General features: G+C 42.2%; 1 protein-coding gene across 3 annotated transcripts in view; it reads right to left on the bottom strand.

Moving 5' to 3' along the window:
• Positions 1-22,231, bottom strand: part of OSBPL5 (oxysterol binding protein like 5) — a 130,692-nt gene that overhangs the window by 37,940 nt on the left and 70,521 nt on the right. For all 3 annotated transcript variants that reach the window (XM_032188467.1, XM_032188466.1, XM_032188468.1), the window contains exons 3-6: positions 16,543-16,616; positions 6,511-6,591; positions 5,743-5,844; positions 4,017-4,220 (exon numbers count right to left, since the gene is read on the bottom strand). In XM_032188467.1, coding sequence (XP_032044358.1) covers positions 4,017-4,220; positions 5,743-5,844; positions 6,511-6,591; positions 16,543-16,616 — 461 coding nt within the window. The remainder of the gene's footprint in view (positions 1-4,016; positions 4,221-5,742; positions 5,845-6,510; positions 6,592-16,542; positions 16,617-22,231) is intronic.

The following is a 22,231-nucleotide window of genomic DNA, read 5'->3' as shown; positions in this document are numbered from 1 at the left end:
TCCACAGGGTTCTTCTGCTGCCAGGAGAAATTGGGATCCTTGTTATTCACTTATTTCTCTGCTCCTCTCTCCCACAAGAGGCTCAGGGTTCACAAAATTAAGACTGTTTGAAGGCTTAATAGTCAGGACCAGCAAAGCTGGGATTTGATTAGTGATCCAGAGCAGAACAGCATTATCAGTGACACTAATGCAATCAGGCAGCATTCCCGATGGCATTCTTCCTTTCACTAGCTTGCAGCTGAACAGGACATTCAAGAATTGTTGGCAACACCATTAGTTGTGTTTTCAGTGCAGAGCCAGATATTTGCCCCACAACCAAATGGTACAGATACAAAGAACCAATATTAAAAAAAAGCCTGGGGGTGGGAGGGGTTGTCAGGAAAGGATGGGGTAGCACAAGGTTTTAGCAGACATTTAAGCATGTGGATAAATACAAGGAGCAGCTAAGTTGTTGTATCAAGGGAACATATTTCATGGTAAGGCATGTTCATACATGGAGGGGCTGTTTCCCACAGAAAGAAAAGGAGAAGAAGAAAAGAGAGAAGGCCATAAAAATAAAGTCAACATCTCCACAAAGTAAATGAGGTTCTGTATCTGCACAGAGGAGATAATGGTACTTTCTGTCTCCCTGCCTTTGAGCTCTGTGCCTGTTTTGAGTTTAGACTCTAAACCTTCAAGACTGTCTCTCACTAAATGTGAGTGTTATCCCTGCTATACAGGGACCTGGAGCTCAGCTCAGCCTCTAGACAGTACAGCTAAGAAAGGGTCATCTTCAGACCATTCCTATTTATACATTTGATTTGAGTCTCAAAGGCACTGACAAACAGGGGGTGTTCAGGCTTTGAAAACTGGAGTGGACTCACGGTTTTATATAGCACAGCAAGACATCTCATCTTGGAGAGTCATAAAACAAAGCATAAAACGGGAAGGAATCCCTTTCATTAACAGTGCTATGGATAACTGTGAGAATAAAGATAAAAGTAACTGTTATAGTATGGAGGAGAACAAACAACTGTAAAAGTAGCACAAGCCCATTACTAGAACTTCTTTCTTTAAAGAAATGACTTGAAGCTCTTAAAATCAACAAAACTGAAGTTATATATATCCCCAGATTCAGTGGGTCTGATCCCAACTAATTTACCAACTTAAATACACACCAGAACAAGATGTAGTCAATAAAAGCCTTCCCACACCATGCTGTTCAGCTAGCTCCTGAGCAAGCTCAAGGGGAAATACAACCTATTCTAGGATATTTATTTGGGACTGCCGGGCAAACCCTGCCTGTTGATAGCCATACATTGCCTCTGCGAAGAAAGAGGACAGATGCCTGCACCCACACACTAACTCCTAGGTTGGCATACCCCTGTCTCTAGAAACCAGAAAGCTTTATAAGAAAAAAAGTTCCTTGCTTCATATACTTAAATGTCAACTATAAGCAATAGACTTATATCATACCTACCTACCACATGAAAGGCATCCCAAAATTTCATCCTGCTGTAGCTGAAGTTAAATAACTGCAAATCGAATTTAATTGGCCAGCATGACTGTAAACACCTAGGGCAGTGCTCAACCCAGGTATCTGTCCCAGGGCTGAAACCCGCAGTTAGATCCAAACACCTGCAGAGCACCCAGGATAACAAGTACAAAGGTGCTTGTTACCTTGAAGTAGCTGGAAGCCCAATAGTGAGAGTCAAAACCAGACCATCAACTGTACTCTGGAAAACCCTTGAAAATTTGACAAGCCATTTTAGCCGTAAGTGAAAGTTGTTTAGCCAGATCTTATTTCTATCACAATGGACAGTAACTTGGGCTTCTCTAAGCTCAGGCTAATCCATATTTCATGAGCAATAGTCTTTCTTTGCACAGTTACACATAACCAATTTAGATTAGTCAATTCTGCTCCAGTTGCTTTAAAAGACGGCCATGAAATGACATGAAACAAAACAGTATTTTTAGCAGCTTCAGCCTTAAAGTGCTGTCAGAGTGCAGACAGCTTCTTTGACATGAGGCAATTCTGGTAGATTTTTTCTTGATGTGTATTTTAGTGTTCACCTTGTGACTGGAAGCATCTATCAAACAACAATCCCAGCTGACTCAGGTTTCTTACTATGCAGCTTGAACACAGCTTTCTAAACATCTATCTCAGGTGACTGAGAATATTACTTTGACTTAAAACTCAAATCTCTCGGGACTTCCTCTAGTACAGAAACATTTTCAGGGATACATTCCTTTCATATTTAATATATTAATTCCTATTTCTATCATATACTTTTCTCAAGAGACACGAGAATTAGATACACATATGCACACAAATACATATACATATTGATAAAAACTGCTTTTTCTTTTGGATGGTCGAAGGGAAGGATATACGTAGGAAAGGTCATACTGGCATAACACAACACTTCAAATCTGGCAGTGACACTACTTTTCATTACCTGACTGTGCTTTTGATTCTGCTTTTTCCCTGCCTCTCCTGACTGTGCTTTTCAGAAGAATTCAGTTGACCTGTTATGTCACAGGGAATTTTTTGTTGATGGACAGCAAAAGATTGACAGCCTTCTTGGGTGCATGCTCTGAATAAAACAAACAACAAAACTCTGAAAGCTGAATAAGAAGCACAGCTGCAATAAAACCTTTGGGATATAAAGCTAAAATAATGCATCTGGGCACAGATTAGAGCTGAACGAAAAGAGCAGCTCTTATCTCTGGTTGTTGAAATTCATTTTAATTCTCTCCACTTACCCTATTAAAAATTGCAAGACTTTTTATACTTAGTGTATAGCTGTGTTTAAAACTGTTCAATTAACTGGAGGGATGAGCAGGAGTGAGGTTTCTCAATCTGTTCCCACGGGATTTCCCCTCCATTTTGTTAGACCTTCCGATGCCAAAGACAAATTCTGTCATCACTCTTTCATGAATCTTTCCAAGCAGACTTTGCTGACCACCTTGCAGCAAAGCAGTACCTTGTAAACCTTGTTTGCACTGGTGATGTCTCTTAGAGAATTTGTGTCTTCAACAATTCTGCTGAATTGATATTTTAAAGGGGAAAAAAGAGCTCAATATAAGTCGAGTTCTGTCACTTCAGGGTATCCAACAGATGTTGCTCTCAGTGCTTCCAAGGAAGTACTGGGGTCTTCCTCTTTGCTCTCAGGCATTCACACTTTACTTTCTTTTTTTTGCTTTCTGCCTAATCTTAAAGGGAAGAAGAAAAAGAAATCCAGCTTTTCATAACTGGTAGGGAGTTATTTCAAGAAGGGTGAGAAACTACTAATCAGGTCAGAGGTTGGACTCGATGATCTTGAGGTCTCTTCCAACCTAAAAATTCTGTGATTCTGTGATCTATGTTACAGGGAGATCCAGAGGCCACTGCTGGAGCTTATGTACATACAGCCTCTGGGTAACAACAGCCTGAAGAAGAAGGACTCGAAGGAGAGAAAGTCTTTCTACTTCCATTTCAAAGAAGAGAAAACTAAGACAATGCACCCAAAGTCACGCTTCTGTGTAACAGTCAGGGTTTGAGCAGTCCACCAAGTTCCAAGTCCATCACTAACAAACCCAAACCTCAGACATCAGGGGAGAAAAAGACACTGTGGTGATATCATTCATCCTTTTCATTTTGTCACTTTGCCAGCCCTTTTCCAGTGTTGTGCAAAGCAGTGCTGTACATCCTTGTCTTTGGGAAGTCATTTAGTTGGGTCTGTTCCTCATCTATTTTTAAAGATTTAGGCCATGGCTTGATACAGATTCTGCACTAATGCATTTCCCCTTCCCTCAGTTTATGCATACACCTATATATCAAGAATGATACATATGTATAACCATAACGCACCGTTTTCCTTTAATGTCATATCACAACCAAGCTTCAGCTTCATCTTTTTATGCAGCCAATTCACCATCACTAACAGCAACCAAGTAACTGAGAATCTAGATACTGACAACGCCAGATAAATCTAGCTAGTGCTCAGACACTTTGGTGACCAAGAAGAGCTTGTTCAGCTCATCAGGGTTGTTACCTTTACAGCCCAGATAGACTGATCCAAAGGATGAAAAAGTTTAAAACAGAAGCCATCCTTTTTGGAGGGTCTCTCGATGAGCTCACAAGAATGGAGCAAGATTGTCCCAACCCACTGTCCAATCTTTGGCGTCTTATAAATCAGCAGCACTCCCGGTTTCAGAACACACCACAGCTTGGTCCAGCTCTTCAGAGTCCCACGAATCTGGAGGGAGGAAGAAAGAAAAAACATTACCCTTACATTGCTCCTTAAAACAAAACCAACATTTATTTAGTATTTATTCAGTATTTCCAGTACCCATTTCTCCCATGGCTGCACTGAGATATGCTTCCTTACACAAGGATACACTACATTGTCTTAACAGTCTTGGGGATCTCATACCAAAATCCCAGACCACACAAATCTGGCTATCAGAGCCTAGTCTTCATATTTTTATTTCTGGCTTGGTGTTTGCAGCTTGCTTAATTTTTTTAGGCAACCAGCACTGCTGGCTGATGTAAGAGTGATTTGTTAATAATCAAGGAGGACATGTGAATTAGGATACTGCATAGAAATATATTATAGCTTGTCTAACTGGACTTCAGAGTCATTTTAATAATGTTCAGCAGAACAGAGTTATTAATGGGTTTTGACAAATACCCCATTTCTTGATTGGGGTGCTTGACAGAGAAGTAAACCTTCTCCAGCTGGTTTACTTCTCTGTCAAGCTCAATGCGTATTCTCTCTTGTATAGAAGACATTAAATCTGATAGCATGTATTAAAGGTAACAGCTTCAGTAATGAGAAGTTTCTCAGTAAGGTTAGGTTTTGCCTAAGGTCTTCTCGTCTCCAGCATATGTAGGCTGAACCTCAAGTCTTATGTTGCTGTACTGGTTTTTGTGGGCCAGCATCATTTGTTTCTGAGCTAGATATTTCCATCCACAACTATGCAGCAAGTATTTTATATTACAAAAACCAGCATTTTTCATGTTGCCAATCTATTTTCTCAAATAATTGATACACATCTCACTTATCTGGCTTCTGACGATAGAATAATGTGAGAGGTTTTTCACACTGGACAAATACAATTGTATTTTTTCACGAAATCCCTAATTTACTTTATTTCTTAAAGAGCTGTTTGTTTGAAGATGTTTGGAGATAAAGTTTTGCCATTATAAAAGGGGCAACCAATTCATGACCAGTCAAACCAGACTAGATGCCCTAATAGTCTCTTGCAATGTCAATCCACATGTACTTTGCCACATACAAAGTTTCAGGACTTCAATGAGAAGCTGTCACTAGTTGAGTCCTTGCACAAGGAGAAATTACAGTTGTCATCAGGTCCAACATGTTTCATTCTGCACTGTGGCAATATCAAATCCAACTGTCAATAGAACAAGCTGTATCTGCTCATTTCCAGGCTACTGCTCTGTCTATTGCCTCCTCAGTACAAAAACATATCTACAGGAAGAGGTCAGCAGACTCTTTCAGAGGAGGAAAGAAAGAAATATCATCACTTCCTTTTTGTACTATGCAGTTTTTGAGACCTTGTTCATACTTAAGGACATGAAACAGACAGACTCATTTAGGTTAAGATGAAAAGTAAAGATTCCCCAAATGTAGTTTCGGCTTTACAGCAACATCAATTCAAATTTAGTCTGTCTTCCTTCAGTCGGTGCTAGACACAGCAAGTATTTCTCACTTATTTTTGTCTAGAGTCTCAGAATCAATGGTCTATATTAAATACCTTCAGCCAGTCTGCTGTGATCACTACACTGGGATCCTTTAGAGCACTGAAGAGTTGTTTGGTAGCTCTTTTCTTCTCCTGTCTGTAGTTTTTTTTTTGTACCTGGTTCAGAACAGAGAAAATATAGCAGCTGTAATCATGGCCTCTTTGGGGGAGGAAAGAACATAATGCATTAAGGACTGCTATGTATAGCACAGCTAGAACTTGACCTAGCACAAGCTCCCCAGAAATGAGCACACAGAGGAACAAAAACATAACAAGAGAGCAGATACTTTCTTTGCTTCTGAAGCTCCAATAAACAGTTCTTTTCTTTGGGGGGAATGGAGAGAGGCTGACTAGTGAGTCCTCCCCACCCCTCAAATTAAAGAGAACTAATATTAAATCTAATTTAATCCAAACCAAATTATTTATACTTTTGGTTTAGGAGACAAAGCAAGTGTTAAGCAAATAATTTACTCAGATTGCCAAGGCATATTCCTCCCAACAAGGCCAATGAAGCATTACAGTCTTCTTGAGGTGCCTTATGGCTCTGGAACATATGAACAGAGCAAAATAATTACACAGATTTGTTCTGCTTGCAATATATAATCTAATACTGTATATAAAGCCCATTAATGCCCTTGGCCTATAATGACTCTTAGAAGAGTCAGAGGCTTTTCTGGGTCTTGGGAAATGACTCAGAGCAGTTCCCAATGGTTTGTTTGAAAGGTACTACTTGTTTTGTAAGGGAAAAGTCAGCTGATGCTGACTTGGCTGCTTTGCACATACCTTCAATGTTTCCTTCTTAGTGGATTTGGCCGTGGGAGACACACACTCTTTGTCAGACCCATTGCAAAGCTTATATTCGATCTAAAAAAAGCGGGAGAGAGGAAATAGGAATGTGTTAACACGAAGATGTTCAAGCTAAGCTCTAATGAAGGGTTGTTTATATCTTCCAGGAATCCATGAAAGAGCTAAAGAGCTGACTGCAGGCTTCAGCAGAAGTACACTAGATTAGATAGGCTCAGAAATGACATAACTGTGGTGTGCTCTGAATTTCCTTTTTATGTGCTCATAGTTAGTTGGAATTCCCTTATTTTTTGTATTTCTCCCAAGCTGACATTATTTTTTATTAAAAACAAAAACAATCCCCTTATTCTTATTCCTAACTTTGAAAACTACTCACATTTTTTCAAATCTTACATCATTTCAATTACCGGAATAAAAAATACATAAAAGCTGGTAGAGATCCTTCAGAACTAGACTTGATATTGATAATGACATTGTCCTGGCTGAAATGTTCAAGAACACAGTGGGCAAGGAATGACCTAATCATGTTACAGATAATACAGAAAATCATCATCATCTTGGCCTAGAGAAGCCAGGCACAAAATACATATTCACTTCAAATCATGTTTGATACTGTCAGTGCTGTTTAAATTCATTTTCAGAGGCTGAAGACTGATCTCATGTTTGTGCTGATGGGCTGAAAAAATGTTTTACTTTGTTAGACATGGTCACAATATTACTGTTCCCAGACCAACATACACTTATCGAGTGCAACTCTCTGGAAACTGCCTCACAACTACAACGTCTACACTTGGATAGGCTCTTGTCCAAACCTGGGGAGGGTTAGTGGCATGAGAATTATGGTCTGGGCTGGTCTCTGCTACCTTCTTAGGTGACCTTGGGGAAGTTACTTTCTCTCTCTGTACTTCTTTTCCTTCCAGCCTTTCATGTTTGGGGTCAGACACTGTCTCTACTTCTTTTGCACAATGGTTTTATGAAAAAGTTCAGTCCCTGGCCAACTTGATTTAATGAGTATGACACAAAAAGGAGATGTAGTAAGGACAAAATGTAACAAATATAGTTCCCATTTACAAATTTACTGCTATGATGTGAAACAAACCCAGTGGGCTCTCAGACTCTCTCTCCTGTATGTCATGAGTTGATGTAATCATATTACAGTGCCTTCAGTTTAGAGAGATCCACTTTTCTTTTTCCCTCCCAGTGACACAGAAACCTCTCCAGCTACTATAGTCATGAACCATATTGAACATCAGTGTCAGCAGGGATGCATGTAATGGTAGCTGGATCAGTCCTTTACACATGACTTAGATGAAAACATGCAGATGACTTAGATAAAAACAAGCAGATGCTTCACCATATCGCAGCAAACGGACCACCACCAATGCTTAGGAGACTGTGGCAGGAGCAGAAGTAGGAGATGAAGGTGCATTGCAGAGCAAAAGTCTTTCTGGGTGATGCAAGGTTGGAAATGAGGGACAGCAAGTGCAATGTGCAGCAGAGCCAGGGTCACTAAAAAACCTGTTACTTGTTCTTACACCCTTATAGTAGTCTCACACTAAAACCAAAATGACATGTAACCCTTAAGAATAAAGAAATCAAAACTCTAAGAAGGCACACAGAGACTAGTGAGGCCCCTGATTTGACTGTCCAGTCTACAAGTCCATTTTACATTAAACCCACTCAGGGAAAACATCAGCTCTGGACTCCTGCAAACTACTTCATATTTGTTATTTTTGTTTTAATTGAAAGCTAAACCAGTCTTCTCTACCTGCAATGCAGTCTCTGAAGCATATTTTACATTTCTGTGTATGGGACTTCCCTGTAAAACCACAGGATTTGCAGTGAGGACCACTACACAGATAAGACATCTGAGCAGAGAACTGTGCCCAGAGGGTCCTTGTCACATTTCAAAGGGCAGTGGTAGGCATTTGAGAGAGACACTACAAGCTTTTCTTTACAAGGAAACACTTCCAAGTGCTTAAATGTCTCTGAACTAGAATCCTCTGGAATTATTAAGAGATTATGCTTTCATGATTCGAGACGTGTGTCCTCTGAAATTGGTCAGGAGAATTCTCCTCCTTTCTCCCAGTCAGCAGGGAGAATGTCCTGTCCTTGAGATACAATTATGAGCCAACTGTTTATTGGTAATTTCACTCCCTCCAGCCTGAGAGATCAGACACACAGAGAAACACTGTGTACCATCCCTCATTAGCCAGCGTGAGAAGCAGAAAAAGCACAGATGTCTGTGAGATTCTAGGAAATGCTGTTCAGGTGTCTGCAAAGCATCAGGATATAAAGAATGCTTTGTGTTTAATGAACAAAAACAAGCTAGTCACTTGCTGTCTAGAGAATTACACCTTAGCACTTAGATATTGGATAAAAACATTCCCCCTAAGCTCACTTGGCTTGAGGAAATCTTCTTGAAGTCAGAAAAGCTTCCAACAACCACCACCAACCATGCAAACCTGAGCCCTAAACCCATTGCTCATGGGCAACCGAAGCCAAGGCAGCCAGAGGCACTGTCACGACTCTGCCAGCCACACCTGCCTCCTGCTTGGAGTCTCTCCGGGTCATGCTAAAAATAGATTTAACCAACCACATGACTTCAAACCTGGGTGGTTTACACAGAGAGACATTGATTCTGCCCCCTCAGGGGTGCTGGCTCCTAGCTCCATGCCCAGGGCTGCCAGCCGCCAGCTGCTCTCCTGTAAAGCCCCAGTGCACAACAGCGGATGAAGGGATCATCTTCCTTCCTACTGCTGCAGTCTTTAGGAGCTCAATAAAAACAGCGAAACTCGCCCGAAGTCATTACAAACCGGTCTTTCACTTGGTTAAAGCAGATGGATTAACAGCCTTGGAGGCTGCTGCGGTGGGCTCCTGAACTGCTGCACCGTTTCCTTCGGGCACTGCCTCCCCCGTGACTGAGCTGTGTCCAGACACGTCAAGTGAAAACACGGCCACCAGGATGGTGCACATGAAGACAGGCTTAAGAACAGATGAGAAAGAAGCAGTAGCTTGAGACCCTCACTGCTTGCATAAGAGTTTCTAGGCATGGGAAAATAAGTATCTGTGCTGCCATGTCCCCAAAACAGTGATGAGAACGGTGTGTGAAGGACAGTGCAGCTCCCCAGGGTGGTTATAAAATGGCCAAGCTTTATGAAGGGAGAGAAAATCTTATTAAACCAAGCTATGTAACTAGGAGGTGTGGCAAAGCTTTCAGATAGGCATGACTTGGGACTTCTGTTTTCAGAAACTTGACTGTTCCCTGGATGCTATTTTCACTGGGCAAGCAGATTGCTTCTCCCTGCCAGCTTTGCTTCTTTGTGTGCTGATGACGATGCGTTATCACAGATCCTAAAGAGCACTTAGCTTGCAGGTGATCTCCAGTTCTACAGGGTGAAAAGCACTGTGTCTTGGTTTTTAAAGTTCCTGCCTTTTTATGGGACAGGAATATATACCACAGCCCCTCCCGGTTTTCCCAGGTTTAACCTGCGAAGTGTCTTGAAATAATATGGTTTCGTGCTTTTGCATGAAGCTGTTGTAATAGTTTTGTTTGCACTTCATGGTATATATAAGGTTCAGTAAATCCAGGCCGTCAGCTGTGAAGATCCCCAAAACACAGTGGGACCTTACAAGAGCACTAGGACATGTCAAGAGAGTGTAATGATGTCCTTCTGTCTACATGCTGTTCTCAGCCTGGCAGGAAACTAAAGAAGCCTTTTGTCACCACAGCAATTATGTCAAGGACAACGGGATAATGCTTGGGCAAGCAATCCTAGTGTGGTCCCCTCTGCAACAACACGTGAACAGCATTAACCAGGGAAGAGGCTTTATACAATGGGAGAGTAGGGAATTGGTGTCCTTTGTAAAATGAAAAAAGACACTGTAGTATTCTAATGAGAAAATGTTTTTCTATCTGCTGTTTCTCCTAAGGCTAGAAGATGGTTAATCTGCCAAAAACTTTTCCAGGGCATGTCACAGCACTTGTGAGGGTGGAATGTGTTGCCACTCCCAGTTCTCTAACCAGATCTGTCCTTTCCAGGAGTGAGTGATGACCTTCCAGGGTGATGACAAGACGTACTCTGCTCAGAGGCACACTTCTTATCCCTACTAAGTCTCTGCTGCCTTTCATCTCAGCCATGCAGCTCCTGGGATCCACTGCTGATCGTTAGCAGTGATCACACTACCCTCACGCATTGGCTAGGCTCTGTAAGAAGGCACACAGCGTCCTCACAACAGCACACTTCTGCTACAGTGTCTTTTGGTTCCTTCGCTTCCAGGGGACACCAAGCCATGTCACAGAACTGTCTGATCAACTCTGGCAGGGGGATGCCAGCCCACCATGCCCTGATAATAGCAAGAGGAATATACGGTTTTGTTCAGCACAAACAATCCTTGCTGCATGGGATGAACACAAAATAATGTGTACTGAGAGACAATCAGACAGAATTACTCCAAGTCAGACGTATTTAAATAACATCATTCTCAAGCTGTGGTCTACACGTTAACAGCAGTGACTGCTTACGAGTTGCACTTTTTTCTTCTTTGTTCCAAGTGAGAGAGAGACAAAATCCAATGCGGATTTGAAGGCAGAACAAAAGTACCTGGGATCAGAAGTTACATTTCACAAAACCAAAAACAGTCATCATGGGGGAGACATGTCCTTGCTCACATGTAACTTCTCCGGTATCTTTTCCACATAAAATTGCTACGGATCTGTATTACTGAAGGAATAAAACAAATGAAACAAAAGCTACTACAATATTATCAACACTATGGAAAGCTTGAACTAGCAGAAGCGGAGAGCTTCTTGCTGTTGTGAATATTCACAGATACCTCAACTGTATTTAAACAACTTGCTTTTCAGTTTACTATAAACAATTCTTTTGCAAAATGGTAACTAACAGCTCATCCAAGGCACGTCAGAGTCAGTGAGACGGTTCTTGCTGATAAACAAGCTTTGGATTAAGGAAGATTACCCTTCAATTAATATGCTGGTTTACAGCACATCAAATGATTTTCACCTTAAATTTTCTGGCTGCAGAAAACATTCCTCTTATTTCAATGATGTTACAGAGACGCAGTAACTATGTCTACGACACTGCCACAGCACAATGATGAGCCTAAACTGAAAAGCCTGTACACATAAATAGCTGAGGTGACAGCAATAGGGAAAATCATCACTGAAAGCCACCTATGCAAGCAACTCAAAATATCAAGCTACACTGTTCAGTGGAGTGCTTTGCTCCATTGCGTCAGATCACTGCAATTAAAGAAAAAGTCACTGGCCTCATGGGATGGCCATACAATCATCTACGTGTGCCTTTCAGGGGACGAACATTCTGCAAGTTTAGAATATTTGAAGAACATTTTAGGCATCATGGAAAGTTGTGGACTGAGAAAGATGCTGTTTCACGACTGTCAGAGTTGTATTTCTAAGCAGAAACCTGTAGCAGAGCTTTGTTTTCCCCTCTAGCTATAGCTACTGCTCTTGTTCCTAGGCTGAGTTTAAACAGATGGAGAAGGCGAGCAATGGAAAACAGCTGGACTTTAAAATATGCTCTGCTAAATTGTTTAATAAACTGTTTCAATTTTAGCTCCTCCACTGACTCTCATGTCAGAAAGACCAGAGGAAGGAATTCTGATCACCACTGACCCAAGGTGACAAGATAGGTGCTGGGGCTTACCCAAAACTACCAGCCTTCAGACTTCAACTCGGCTCCCACTCTCCTCATTGCTCTCCGTGAGGCACCTGGGAGTATCGGGGCTGGCATGCACTTATGTAACGTAGGGGTACTCCACATTTCTAACCTCTCAGTGCAAAATCCCACCCCTCTCCTCTGCAGTTTTCCCAGGATACTCCATCTCTGCTCACCCGCAACCAGCTGCAAAACCCTCTGTGGACCACAGTGCCTGAAGAAGCAATGCATTCCTGAGCACAGGAGCTGAGCAGGAGATGTGACAGAGACAACTAGCTCCAAAATAATTACATCCACAACATCCACAGCATAATGTAGGCAATGTTGGCAAGGGTCCAGTTTGGTGTAACACCATCTGGAAGGGCCAAGCTCTCCTCTAAAGCTGTGCTGAGCACACACAAGGGATGTTTCCCTCCTGGGCCCCTCACAGCTGATTCCTGCAGCTTCTGGATCTCTCTGGCAACTGATTCCTTGGTTTGCTGGCATTGGGAGAACAGAGGGAAAAGTACCCTTGTAGGTTGTCAGAGGTGTGAATGGTCTTTTCTGATAGTCTCAAATGCAGCTGGAATTAACTTGGAGGTTTAAACCATGTTTCAATTAACTAAAAGGGTGAGCCTGAGACAGCATGGGGTTTGCAGCTTGCTCTATCAAATCTCAAGTGATTGGTATGAGCTATTTAAAACCACTTTTCAGCTAAAAAAAAAATAATATTGCAGCCACTTAGATCCGTATTTCAGATTACAAATCACACAATGAAGTCTTGAACTACTCACGCATGTGGAAAAACACATTCACAATGAACAAAGCAAGAGAAGCTTTTCCCTCCTATACGTCATACAACTGTGCACGCAACAACCACGCTCCTACAGGGTGGTAATTTTAGACTTCACTGTGGCATTAGTGTGGGACTGAAAATAGTGAGGTACTACTAATAGCCAGCTTTAAGTCCCTTAAAATAAACCTCAATACTTTGTGGGCTCTGCGTGCCTATCAAGAGATCCCAGCTCCTTTCTGGACAGTAGAATAAATCGGCAAGCATAGGGAGGGGAAAAAAGAGAAAATGCAATGCTGCATTTTTCAATAAAAGGTGTCTTAAGGGATGCTAACAATGCTGACTGAGAGCTTGTCATAAGAGAAAGGCACCTCCTGCCAGCATCAGGCATGTGCTCACTGCACAGCCCAGCTCCAGAGAAGAGCCTGAGGCTTAGAGCAGTTCTGCCATATTTTCACACCCCTATGAGTGCTGGGCACAGACTACAAGACTAAAGGGCTCCAAAAAATAGAAGCTAATATGAGCAACAATCTGAAATAAATGACCTTTTGTTTGTCGTTAAAATAAGCTGAAAGAGATTCCTCTAAAATGCAATATATAACTGAACTGTGCCTTAATTTTTTTTTAAATAAAAATAGGAATGAAAGCCACAACTTCCACTTAAAATATGTATTACTAAAAAGTGCACAAATACTGAAAGCAGATGTTCCAGCATCCAGCATTTTACTGTCTATACAGACAGAACAATCTGGATATGCTCACACTTCAGGAAGAGACCAGCAATCCATCTAAGAGTTCAAGTGCAGTGAAGTGTGTTCGCAAGCCAAAGGTTTATAGAGGTTTTCATGGGATATCCTGCTCAGTGTCTGCCAACCTGAGAAACCTGCAGCCTGCTCCATCACATGGCGTGGATATGTGTGAAACATGGGACTGTTTCCATGTCACTGATGAAGATGTGAAACAGAAACACAATTCATCTGTGTGGGGAAACACAGGGACTGCAGGTCAGAGCTGGGAAAGTCCTGAACCCCAGTCTGGGGGATGAATCACTCAGCCAGCTTTCCTTTCCTTCTTCTTACTGGGTGAACAGAGTTCATGCGTTGCAGTACATTGAAATTAGCACTGCTGAAGGAACACTGATTTGCAACAGGGTCTGTTACATCCACTGTGGCAAACGAAGGCTAAGTATTTGTGGCATGGATCTGTTACCTAGTACATTTACTACTGAAGCCATTAATTAAATCTGCATACCCTACAATTCAGTTACTAAAATTATCCTTCCCCCCCCCCCCCCGCCCCACTATCAGGAATCTAAACATGACCCAATTAGCACACACTTTCCTTTGGTTGAAGTAGCTGGAATTGCTATTTATTTTTAAATTGAAATGCCGTGACAGATCCTGACATACAGTGCTGGGCATCTGGCAGTAAGGTTTTATTTTACAGTCTTACAGCTGAGTGGACGTGGAAAGTGAAATATTAAGCAAACCAACTACGGCTTTGCCTAAATTTTTGAGGTGCAAGACATGTCACAATAGAGACTCCCTGCTGTCACTGACACTGTGAAGCAAGAGAAGACTTGCTCCTTGTCTGGAAGTGAAGAACCAGGCAGCAAACACCATAGTAAGGCAAAGCAGCGTGAAGTGAGAACAACGGGAGCTACCGCAGAGGTCCAGTGAGGTGGAAAGTCAATGAAGTCAGCCTCCGAATCAAATGCCCTGTACCCTGGCAGAACATTCAGGCATTAAAGAAAAAGCTAGCTCTGACCCATTTGGTAGCCAAAGTAATTGCCTGCAACACCAGAAGTCAGTAGGTGAGTCGAAGTTTGGGGCTTTGGCGTCTTGCCATCCTTTTTTTTGTTGTTGTTTATTAGTGTTTCAGAGGAATTTTGTCTATCCCCAGGCCAAAGTCTGGTTGGTTAAAGCAAAGCTAGTGTGCAGGGTCAGCCCTCCATTTGTTTTGACTTCCCACTCTGATGCAGCTGTTCTGTGCTGCATGCTTTCCCTCACTGCTCCTCAACCACTGCTCTTGCCACTGTCCAGGGGAGACCCACCGATGCCTTCCAAGTGCACACAAAGCATGGTGGAAATCGAGGCGGGCACCAAATTTTCCAAGGGTGCCTCTCAAAAACATACCTGTAAGAGACTACATAGCAAGGCAGGCCCTGAAGCTTGACCTTGCTCTCTCCCAGACAGCTCTCGGTAGTACATTGTACTCTCGTGTTTGTCCTGCATCTCAGAAACCAAACTTCCATTCAAACAGCATTTTGGTGCTCTGAGCTGTCCTGTGGCTTGGATGACCAACATCACATCAGAAATTAAAAGGAAAAGTCCTCCTTCTTTATACTCCTAAGTCCCTGTGAATTTAACCCCACTCTTTGTAAGGCGTGCAAAACATCTGGCCTTCAAACAAAGCCCTGGCTGCCATCCTTTGGTCCTTTGGGTTCTCCACTGCCAGGAAAAGTCAGTAGCAGGGTTCCCATCAGGAACCTGCCCCAGAAAAAACAAAACCAAGGTTGGTTTGCATCTTGCCAGATCCCAGCAAAAGCAGAGTACTTGCACACAAGCCCTTGTTCTACACTCCCTAAGCTCCTCTTGTCACCAGAACCCCATGCTGACCTCTGCCAGGGCGTCCCTGCATAACAGCCTGCAAGCTCCAGCAAGCACAGCCAAAAATGTTTGAAGATGCAGAGTCTGTTTCCATGTATTATAAGAAATCACTTGTCTCCAGATGCTTCCTTCGTGTTATATTTTCATTTCAGCTGGCGTCATTTGCATTTTATAGCTTCATAGTTGAATAAATTTAGTTAAAAATTTATTAACAGGCCTTGCTGCTATTTCTAGTCACCCTCCAGAAACATGTCAGGGAGCTGCAGCCAAAAAGCCTGCACATGCATCTCAAAGCCATATCTAATTTAAAAGGTCGATTCCATCTCTACAGGAAGTCAAGCTCAGGCACACAGTAAGTCTAGATGTAGAGCCAGGTCTTGAACACTCAGATGCAAAGTATTTAGATCCAGCTTCACCTCTCTGTAATAGCTTGGATGGAAATGCTGCGTTCAGGATGTCTGGGTTAGTGCATGTTCCTCTCCTGCTACACCAGTTCTCAGAGCTCTCACCCAGGATTTCAACTCGCAGTTTCAGATGCCATGCAATACATTAAATATTACAGCTTTCTGTTCCAAACAATTAAGCTTTATGATGGCCTTGCTGGTCAAGAACAGCAGGAGACACCTCTGCTGACAACATCAAGCTTTCAAACATAATTATTCATATCTAATTACACTGCCAAACGAGGCCCAAATAACCAAGGTTCTGCTGTAGTAGGTACTATTAAGTCAGAGGAAAAAGTGGGCTTCTCTAGGTCATCCCCACCATCCCCAAATGCTCCTTTTCTTTCTCTCAAAACATGCACACATGGTTCCTGCAGAAATGAAGGGAGAGGTATTCTCAGTGACTTAAAAAAATACTATAAGTTTGATTAGTAACAGCCTGAGAAGAAATGAAAGCAAGGCTAGGCCGCATCCCTTTTCCACAGTACCTTGCTAATGGAGTTCGGTGTCTGTGGTGTCTCATCCTTCAGCGTCGATGGGCTGTTTCCTTCCACCTCTTTTCCTGCAACAAAGCAACACGATTCAGAAACAGAAATTCTGGGCAAAATCATGGCTACTCATGGCCCTTGAAGGGCTACTGCTAACAGGAAGCAAGAGGAGCTATCATGAGCAATAGCACCAAGCTCACAGAGAGGGATCTTACAGAGCTTAAAATAGCCTGGATCCACATGCTCGGACCATGCAACATGTATTGCTTAAAAGTTACGTCTGAAAACCCTCTGGTAAACCACTACAATGGTTGCAAATCCAGTGTACAAAGGCAGGAGAACACCAGAAATAAGGTTGTTTATGCATCCTTAATCAGCCCCCTTGTGTGCCTGCATTATGATGCAGTCTTTAATTACATTACCACAGTCTGCTTTTTCCTTACATTCCCCCCATGCCTCCTCCAATGCAAATAATAAATGGAATTCAGTTAATAGGCAGCTATTTAATATGTTATCCCCCTTGGTCAGTATCTGGCAACTATACACAGACGCACTTGATAGCATGCTTTGTTTGACAAATAATAACCACGATCATAAAATGTTACAGAAGACAGAACAGCATCTAGACATAATTAGTGAAATAAAATATTGCAGAACATCAGTGTCTTCTGACCAAGTTACTGTTACGATAAGAAACACTTTCATTAACAAGTAGTATTTACAAACTGTAACATTTCCAGTCATTGTAGAGATATATATTTTCTATTACCTAAATATACTAAACTTGCAGTACATCATACACATTATATACTAGTATGAGCATGTCTGGTCCCTGTCTAAGCAATAAAATGTAATGATAAATTCTGTTCTTTTTGCCAACCATAATCATGTCCTTACAGTAAAGAAAGCCTAAAGCTTCTACTAAAAAAGTCAAAAAATAGCATCTGATGAGACAAGCTTTTTAGTGCCAAGACAGTCCTTGTTATTCAATTGCAATGTAGTTTTCTCCTCAAAATTGTTAGCAATCAGAGCTTCAGAATACTGGACGCAGTGTAGAGCCACCAAGGTAGTAAAATACAACCCATTTGTAGCACACTGCAAACATGGCAACTGTTAAAAACATTTTTAAACATTCTGGGGGTGAATCTTGGAAACAACACCAAATACAAAACCAGCAAGGGAAAACCCTGATTCTCTTGAAGTCAAGCAGAAGTTGCCACAGATGTGCCAGAACCCAGAATGTCTCCCAGAGTTTTCAGAGGAGCTGTGCAAGAAGCCAAGTGCCACCACGGGACACGCTGGAGAACAAACACATCCCTTTGTAACTAGAACCACAACTGCGCTACAGGGTTTCACTGATACAGGGGACAAACCTCTGCCTTTTCTGCAGGCATCAACAAGCACTTTGGGGTATCAGCTTGTATATTAAAACAGGCTCTTTGGGATAACTGTCCCTGGCCACACTCCCACAGGTCTCTAGAAGGATACACCTTCCCATGCAGTGAACAAAGGCAAAGGGGGTTCATACACATTTCTCATCCCATGGCACAGTGCCACATCGTGCCACGCACACAGTAAGCAGTGTGGTCATAAGCATTGCTGGGCATGGATTAGGACCTGAATTCCCGTGTTTCTTCTTCCTCTGATGGCTCTTTCCTCTCTACATTCTCCCAGATGGAGGCAGAAGAGGTTTGAATAAACTCACAAAGCCATGCAGTTACTCTACTTGCTTCTCATGAAGAGTTTTTTTCTGCTCATGTATGGGAAAATAACATATGGTCTAAAAGTTCAAGTAAAGTTAATGGCAGTCAGCTGCTGCTTGCTCTGAGGGAAAGGCATCTATTAACATAACATAATCCAAACCAATCTTTACTATATCTCACATCTTAAAGAAAGTTTACCTCCAAGCTGAGATCCATATAAAAGGCCTGCACAAGAGACTTCTCTTTCTCTCTGTAATACAGAGAAAAGGTTTTGCACCTAAACAATGGGATCTTAGGTGCTCCTGAGGTTCTGGACTGCCCCTCTCATAGGGCGTTATGAAAAATGTGAACATGCAACTCTTCACTCTTGGTCATACCATTTACAAGGATTCAAAAGATGTGTTTATGGAGCAGCATATCCCAGTTCTTGCAACAAACCCGTTAAGCCTACTGGCACTTGTGAGGAGAGATGCGGTGTTTTTCGGAGGAGCACTATTGCAGCTGTCTAAAGCAGACCTGATGCAGCCGTGTGGAGGTAGAAAGCCAGCCCTCGTTTGGAAAGCAAACTCCACTGAAACAGCGTGCAAGTTTCTCAAACACCCACACACATGGTTAAGTGCACAGAAAACCCCAAAGAGAGTCTGACCCCGAGCACAAAAGACACAGCCGTCTCGAGAAAATAAATAGGAAACCACAAAAAAAAAAAAAAAAAAAAAAAAAAAAGCTAAATATCAGCTGGCTATATAAACTGGAGCTTTTATCTCCCTAATCACGAAGACATAATGCCCACAGCAGAAATAGAGCTGAGGCTCTTTGACTTCAACTGCTGGCTGCTAACGTGACATGCTAAGAAAGGTCCTCCAAAGAAGCCCAGTAGTATATGGCAAATAATTAATGGGATTTCAGGAAGGGAATCAATGGTGCTTATGGAAACAGCCTTCACCACATCACAAAGAAAAATGCTAACACTCCAGTCTTGCAGTTACAGAGCTGAATTACTGATACCTTCTTTTATCCCATTACTGTCATGCATAGAAAAAATAGAGTTCCTTTCCGAAGAGTTAACTATGCCTTTTGTTTGGCTTTGTGCTGTGTATCTACCCTATGGGTACACTTGCCTTTTCTCCTTATAAAGAACGATACAGCAAGAGTGACTGATCAATGCTCAGACAAAGTAGAAATACTGGGTTATTATAGAATACGTGATTAGCTCCTTGCAGCATGAACTATTATTTTACAGGCTTTCAGATCAGGTATCCGTGTAACTACAAGAGGAAATAAAGGCTCTCATGTGTGGCAAAACTATCATGAATATAACCTGTTCTGATGCCATAAATGTTACTGCAGCAAATGTCAGCCACATGGCCTGGCCCAATGTGTGAACCAGACTGAAATTTAGTTCCATGTATCTATCACGGCAAAATTCCCATATTCCTTAAAGTGCATCTCTTCAGATGCAGATAGGCTAATCTACTTTTTCTATTTAAAGACATGGACTGATCTCCCAGCCTAGTCAAAAAGAAAGATTCTCTAAAAGTTGTTTTAGCTACTCCCCCAATAAATGTCCTACCTTCTGAAAGAGAAGAGAGGCAAAGATTCTTCCCCCTTATTGCTGCATAAAAGAAAGACATGGTCAAGGAACCTGAATTCATGTCTCTAGTTCATGAACTTTCTATAAAGAGAAAACATGCCCTCCTCTAATTTCTTTTAGTTACCATAATCACCAGCATTTATGTATCAAGAGGCAAAAAGTCAGTAGTGTTACTTGAGATAGTGCCCTCTGCATTCCCCTGTGTTTCCTTCAAAAAACATCCTTTCACTGAATGAAATCTCCATAGCTTTACTTGCCCAAGATGTGAAGTCTGTCACTCCCATCTCATGGAATTATTTACTTGAACGCCTTCGTGGCTGCAGGGCTAATCCTAGGCATTGGTGCTGCCCACACTGCCTGCAGTCTCCACCTGATGGCATCAGCCCTGCACCCTTGAAAAGAGAATCTGCTGGGGCCTGGCAGCAAAACATGGGCCACTAAAAGCCCTCAAGAACTGAAAAGTTCATATAAAACAAGAAAAAAAGCGATGAATAGAAATATTGGATGTAACTTGTGGATGTAGACTTGTGGCTTATTTATAGTTTCAGCAGCATCCTTCAGAGGGCATGCAGCAGGTGGGAGGGAAGCACGCGAGGCTCTATGGGAAAAACACGGCAGCAAAAGCAGCAAAGGAGTTAAAGAAGAGCCCACCATGGAAATAGCAACTGAATGGGAAAAATGACAGATACTTCTTATGGGAAATGCGAGCAAAACAAAGATATGAGGCAGCTCTGTGGGGACCAGGAAAGAAATGAAAGGAATAAAAATATGTAAGGCTAGACAAAAACCCAGACTCTGCAAGAAATCCCCTGGCTGAAGAAGTAAATTCTGTTTGTTTAAAAGGGATATTCTCTCCTTTACAAACCCTTTGTCCCGTGATCTTCCTTTACATTATAGAGGGCCACCTCCCTGAGACTGGTGCTGGAGGTTGCTCTGTGGCTCAAGGCACTTGTCCTGCTGAACCCAGCAGAGACTGGTCCAGACATCAGCAAGGTTCAAGGAGAAAAGAAGTGATGTGGGAAGCTGAGGAAGTGACAAACTCCTCCATGCTCAACTTTCCCTGTTTTTTGAAAGATTATTACAGCACTGAAATACCCTGGTGAGGAAGTCAGTAGCTTGTTTAGCAATAAAAATGCTGGTAAGAACTGAAGCACGGGTAAAACTTAAGGATCTCCACCTCCCTGAAGCATGGGGAAGTGACTACAGCCTGAAAGATCTGCTGGTCCTTCAGCACACCCAAAGATTGCAGAAGTGAAACAGATTTACTTACCACACATTTATATGGAATGCACTTACAGGCAGAGAGCTTTTCAGAAGTCCCTACAAGTATGTAATGTATGAGATTTTGGGTGTCCCCTTTTAAGTTGTTTTCCATTACATTATCAAGAAATTGTTGAAGCTTTCAGTGACCTTGGTGACAGCGAGGATTAGTCAGCACTGCTCAAAACTGGTTCCCTGTTGCCTTGAAAAAGGCACACCAAAATAGAAATACCTGCAAAATCAGAAGCCCTCGAAACCTTTGCACTTGAAGACTCTTAGCTCAGGAAACCCAGGCCTAGTTTTGCTCCCCATCTGCAAAGCCCAGCGAGTCTGCCAGGTGCTACATTTATATGAAGACTGAAACCTTTTGACATGCTATGTTCTTTTTCTGGGTATCAGTATTTTAAGAGCTCACAAAGGTGCTGTGAGGTTTGATTATTTAGCACTGACACGGCAACTGCAAATGACAGCTCTGCAAACTTGTGACTGTTCCCTGAAGCATTTGTTTACAGACTGGAACGGAAGCATTGTTTGCAGACTGCAATCAAGGAAAGACTGGAATGTTATCGTGAGCAACGAATTCAGAAACAACAAAATGAGCCCTATTTCCTTCAAAAAGAGTGCTGTCTAACAAATTCAAAGCACAAGAGACGTAAAGAGAATGCTTAAAGCAAGCCTGCCATTCACTGCAGCCTGTCAATATTCCTGGTGCTTGCAGCGCTTGTATATATTTACAGAACATTAACTACAAAAAGTCTTCTCTTGTAGTATTTATTTTGGGCTTTAAATCTAAACAGGGAAACCTGCCGTTAAACATTTGCAAAGGGGCCCAGGCGACAGCTTAAAAGAGTTCGATGTTTAGTGTGAAACACATCAAGTGCCTCAAAGTGGAAATGCCAGAAAATGTTAAGTCATTTCTGAAACATGAGGCCACGCAGTGCTCAAATGAGGATGTGTACTAACTCTGATGCCCTCCATTCCCACTTAATGCCATGGCAGTGAAAGACAGCAGCATCACGGACACAGCACTGGCTAGGAGCCAGCGACACCTGTGTTGCAAGAACAGCTTCTCTCTCACTCTCACATTCACTTGTTTCTCTTCGTTTCACAGCAGGATGCTAAAAAAGTCTACTTG

This window comes from Aythya fuligula, chromosome 5, assembly GCF_009819795.1.
Source record: "Aythya fuligula isolate bAytFul2 chromosome 5, bAytFul2.pri, whole genome shotgun sequence".
Classification (NCBI taxonomy): Eukaryota; Metazoa; Chordata; class Aves; order Anseriformes; family Anatidae; genus Aythya; species Aythya fuligula.
The sequence above is the reverse complement of the archived record's forward strand: the minus strand, read 5'-3'. Positions and strand labels throughout refer to the sequence as shown.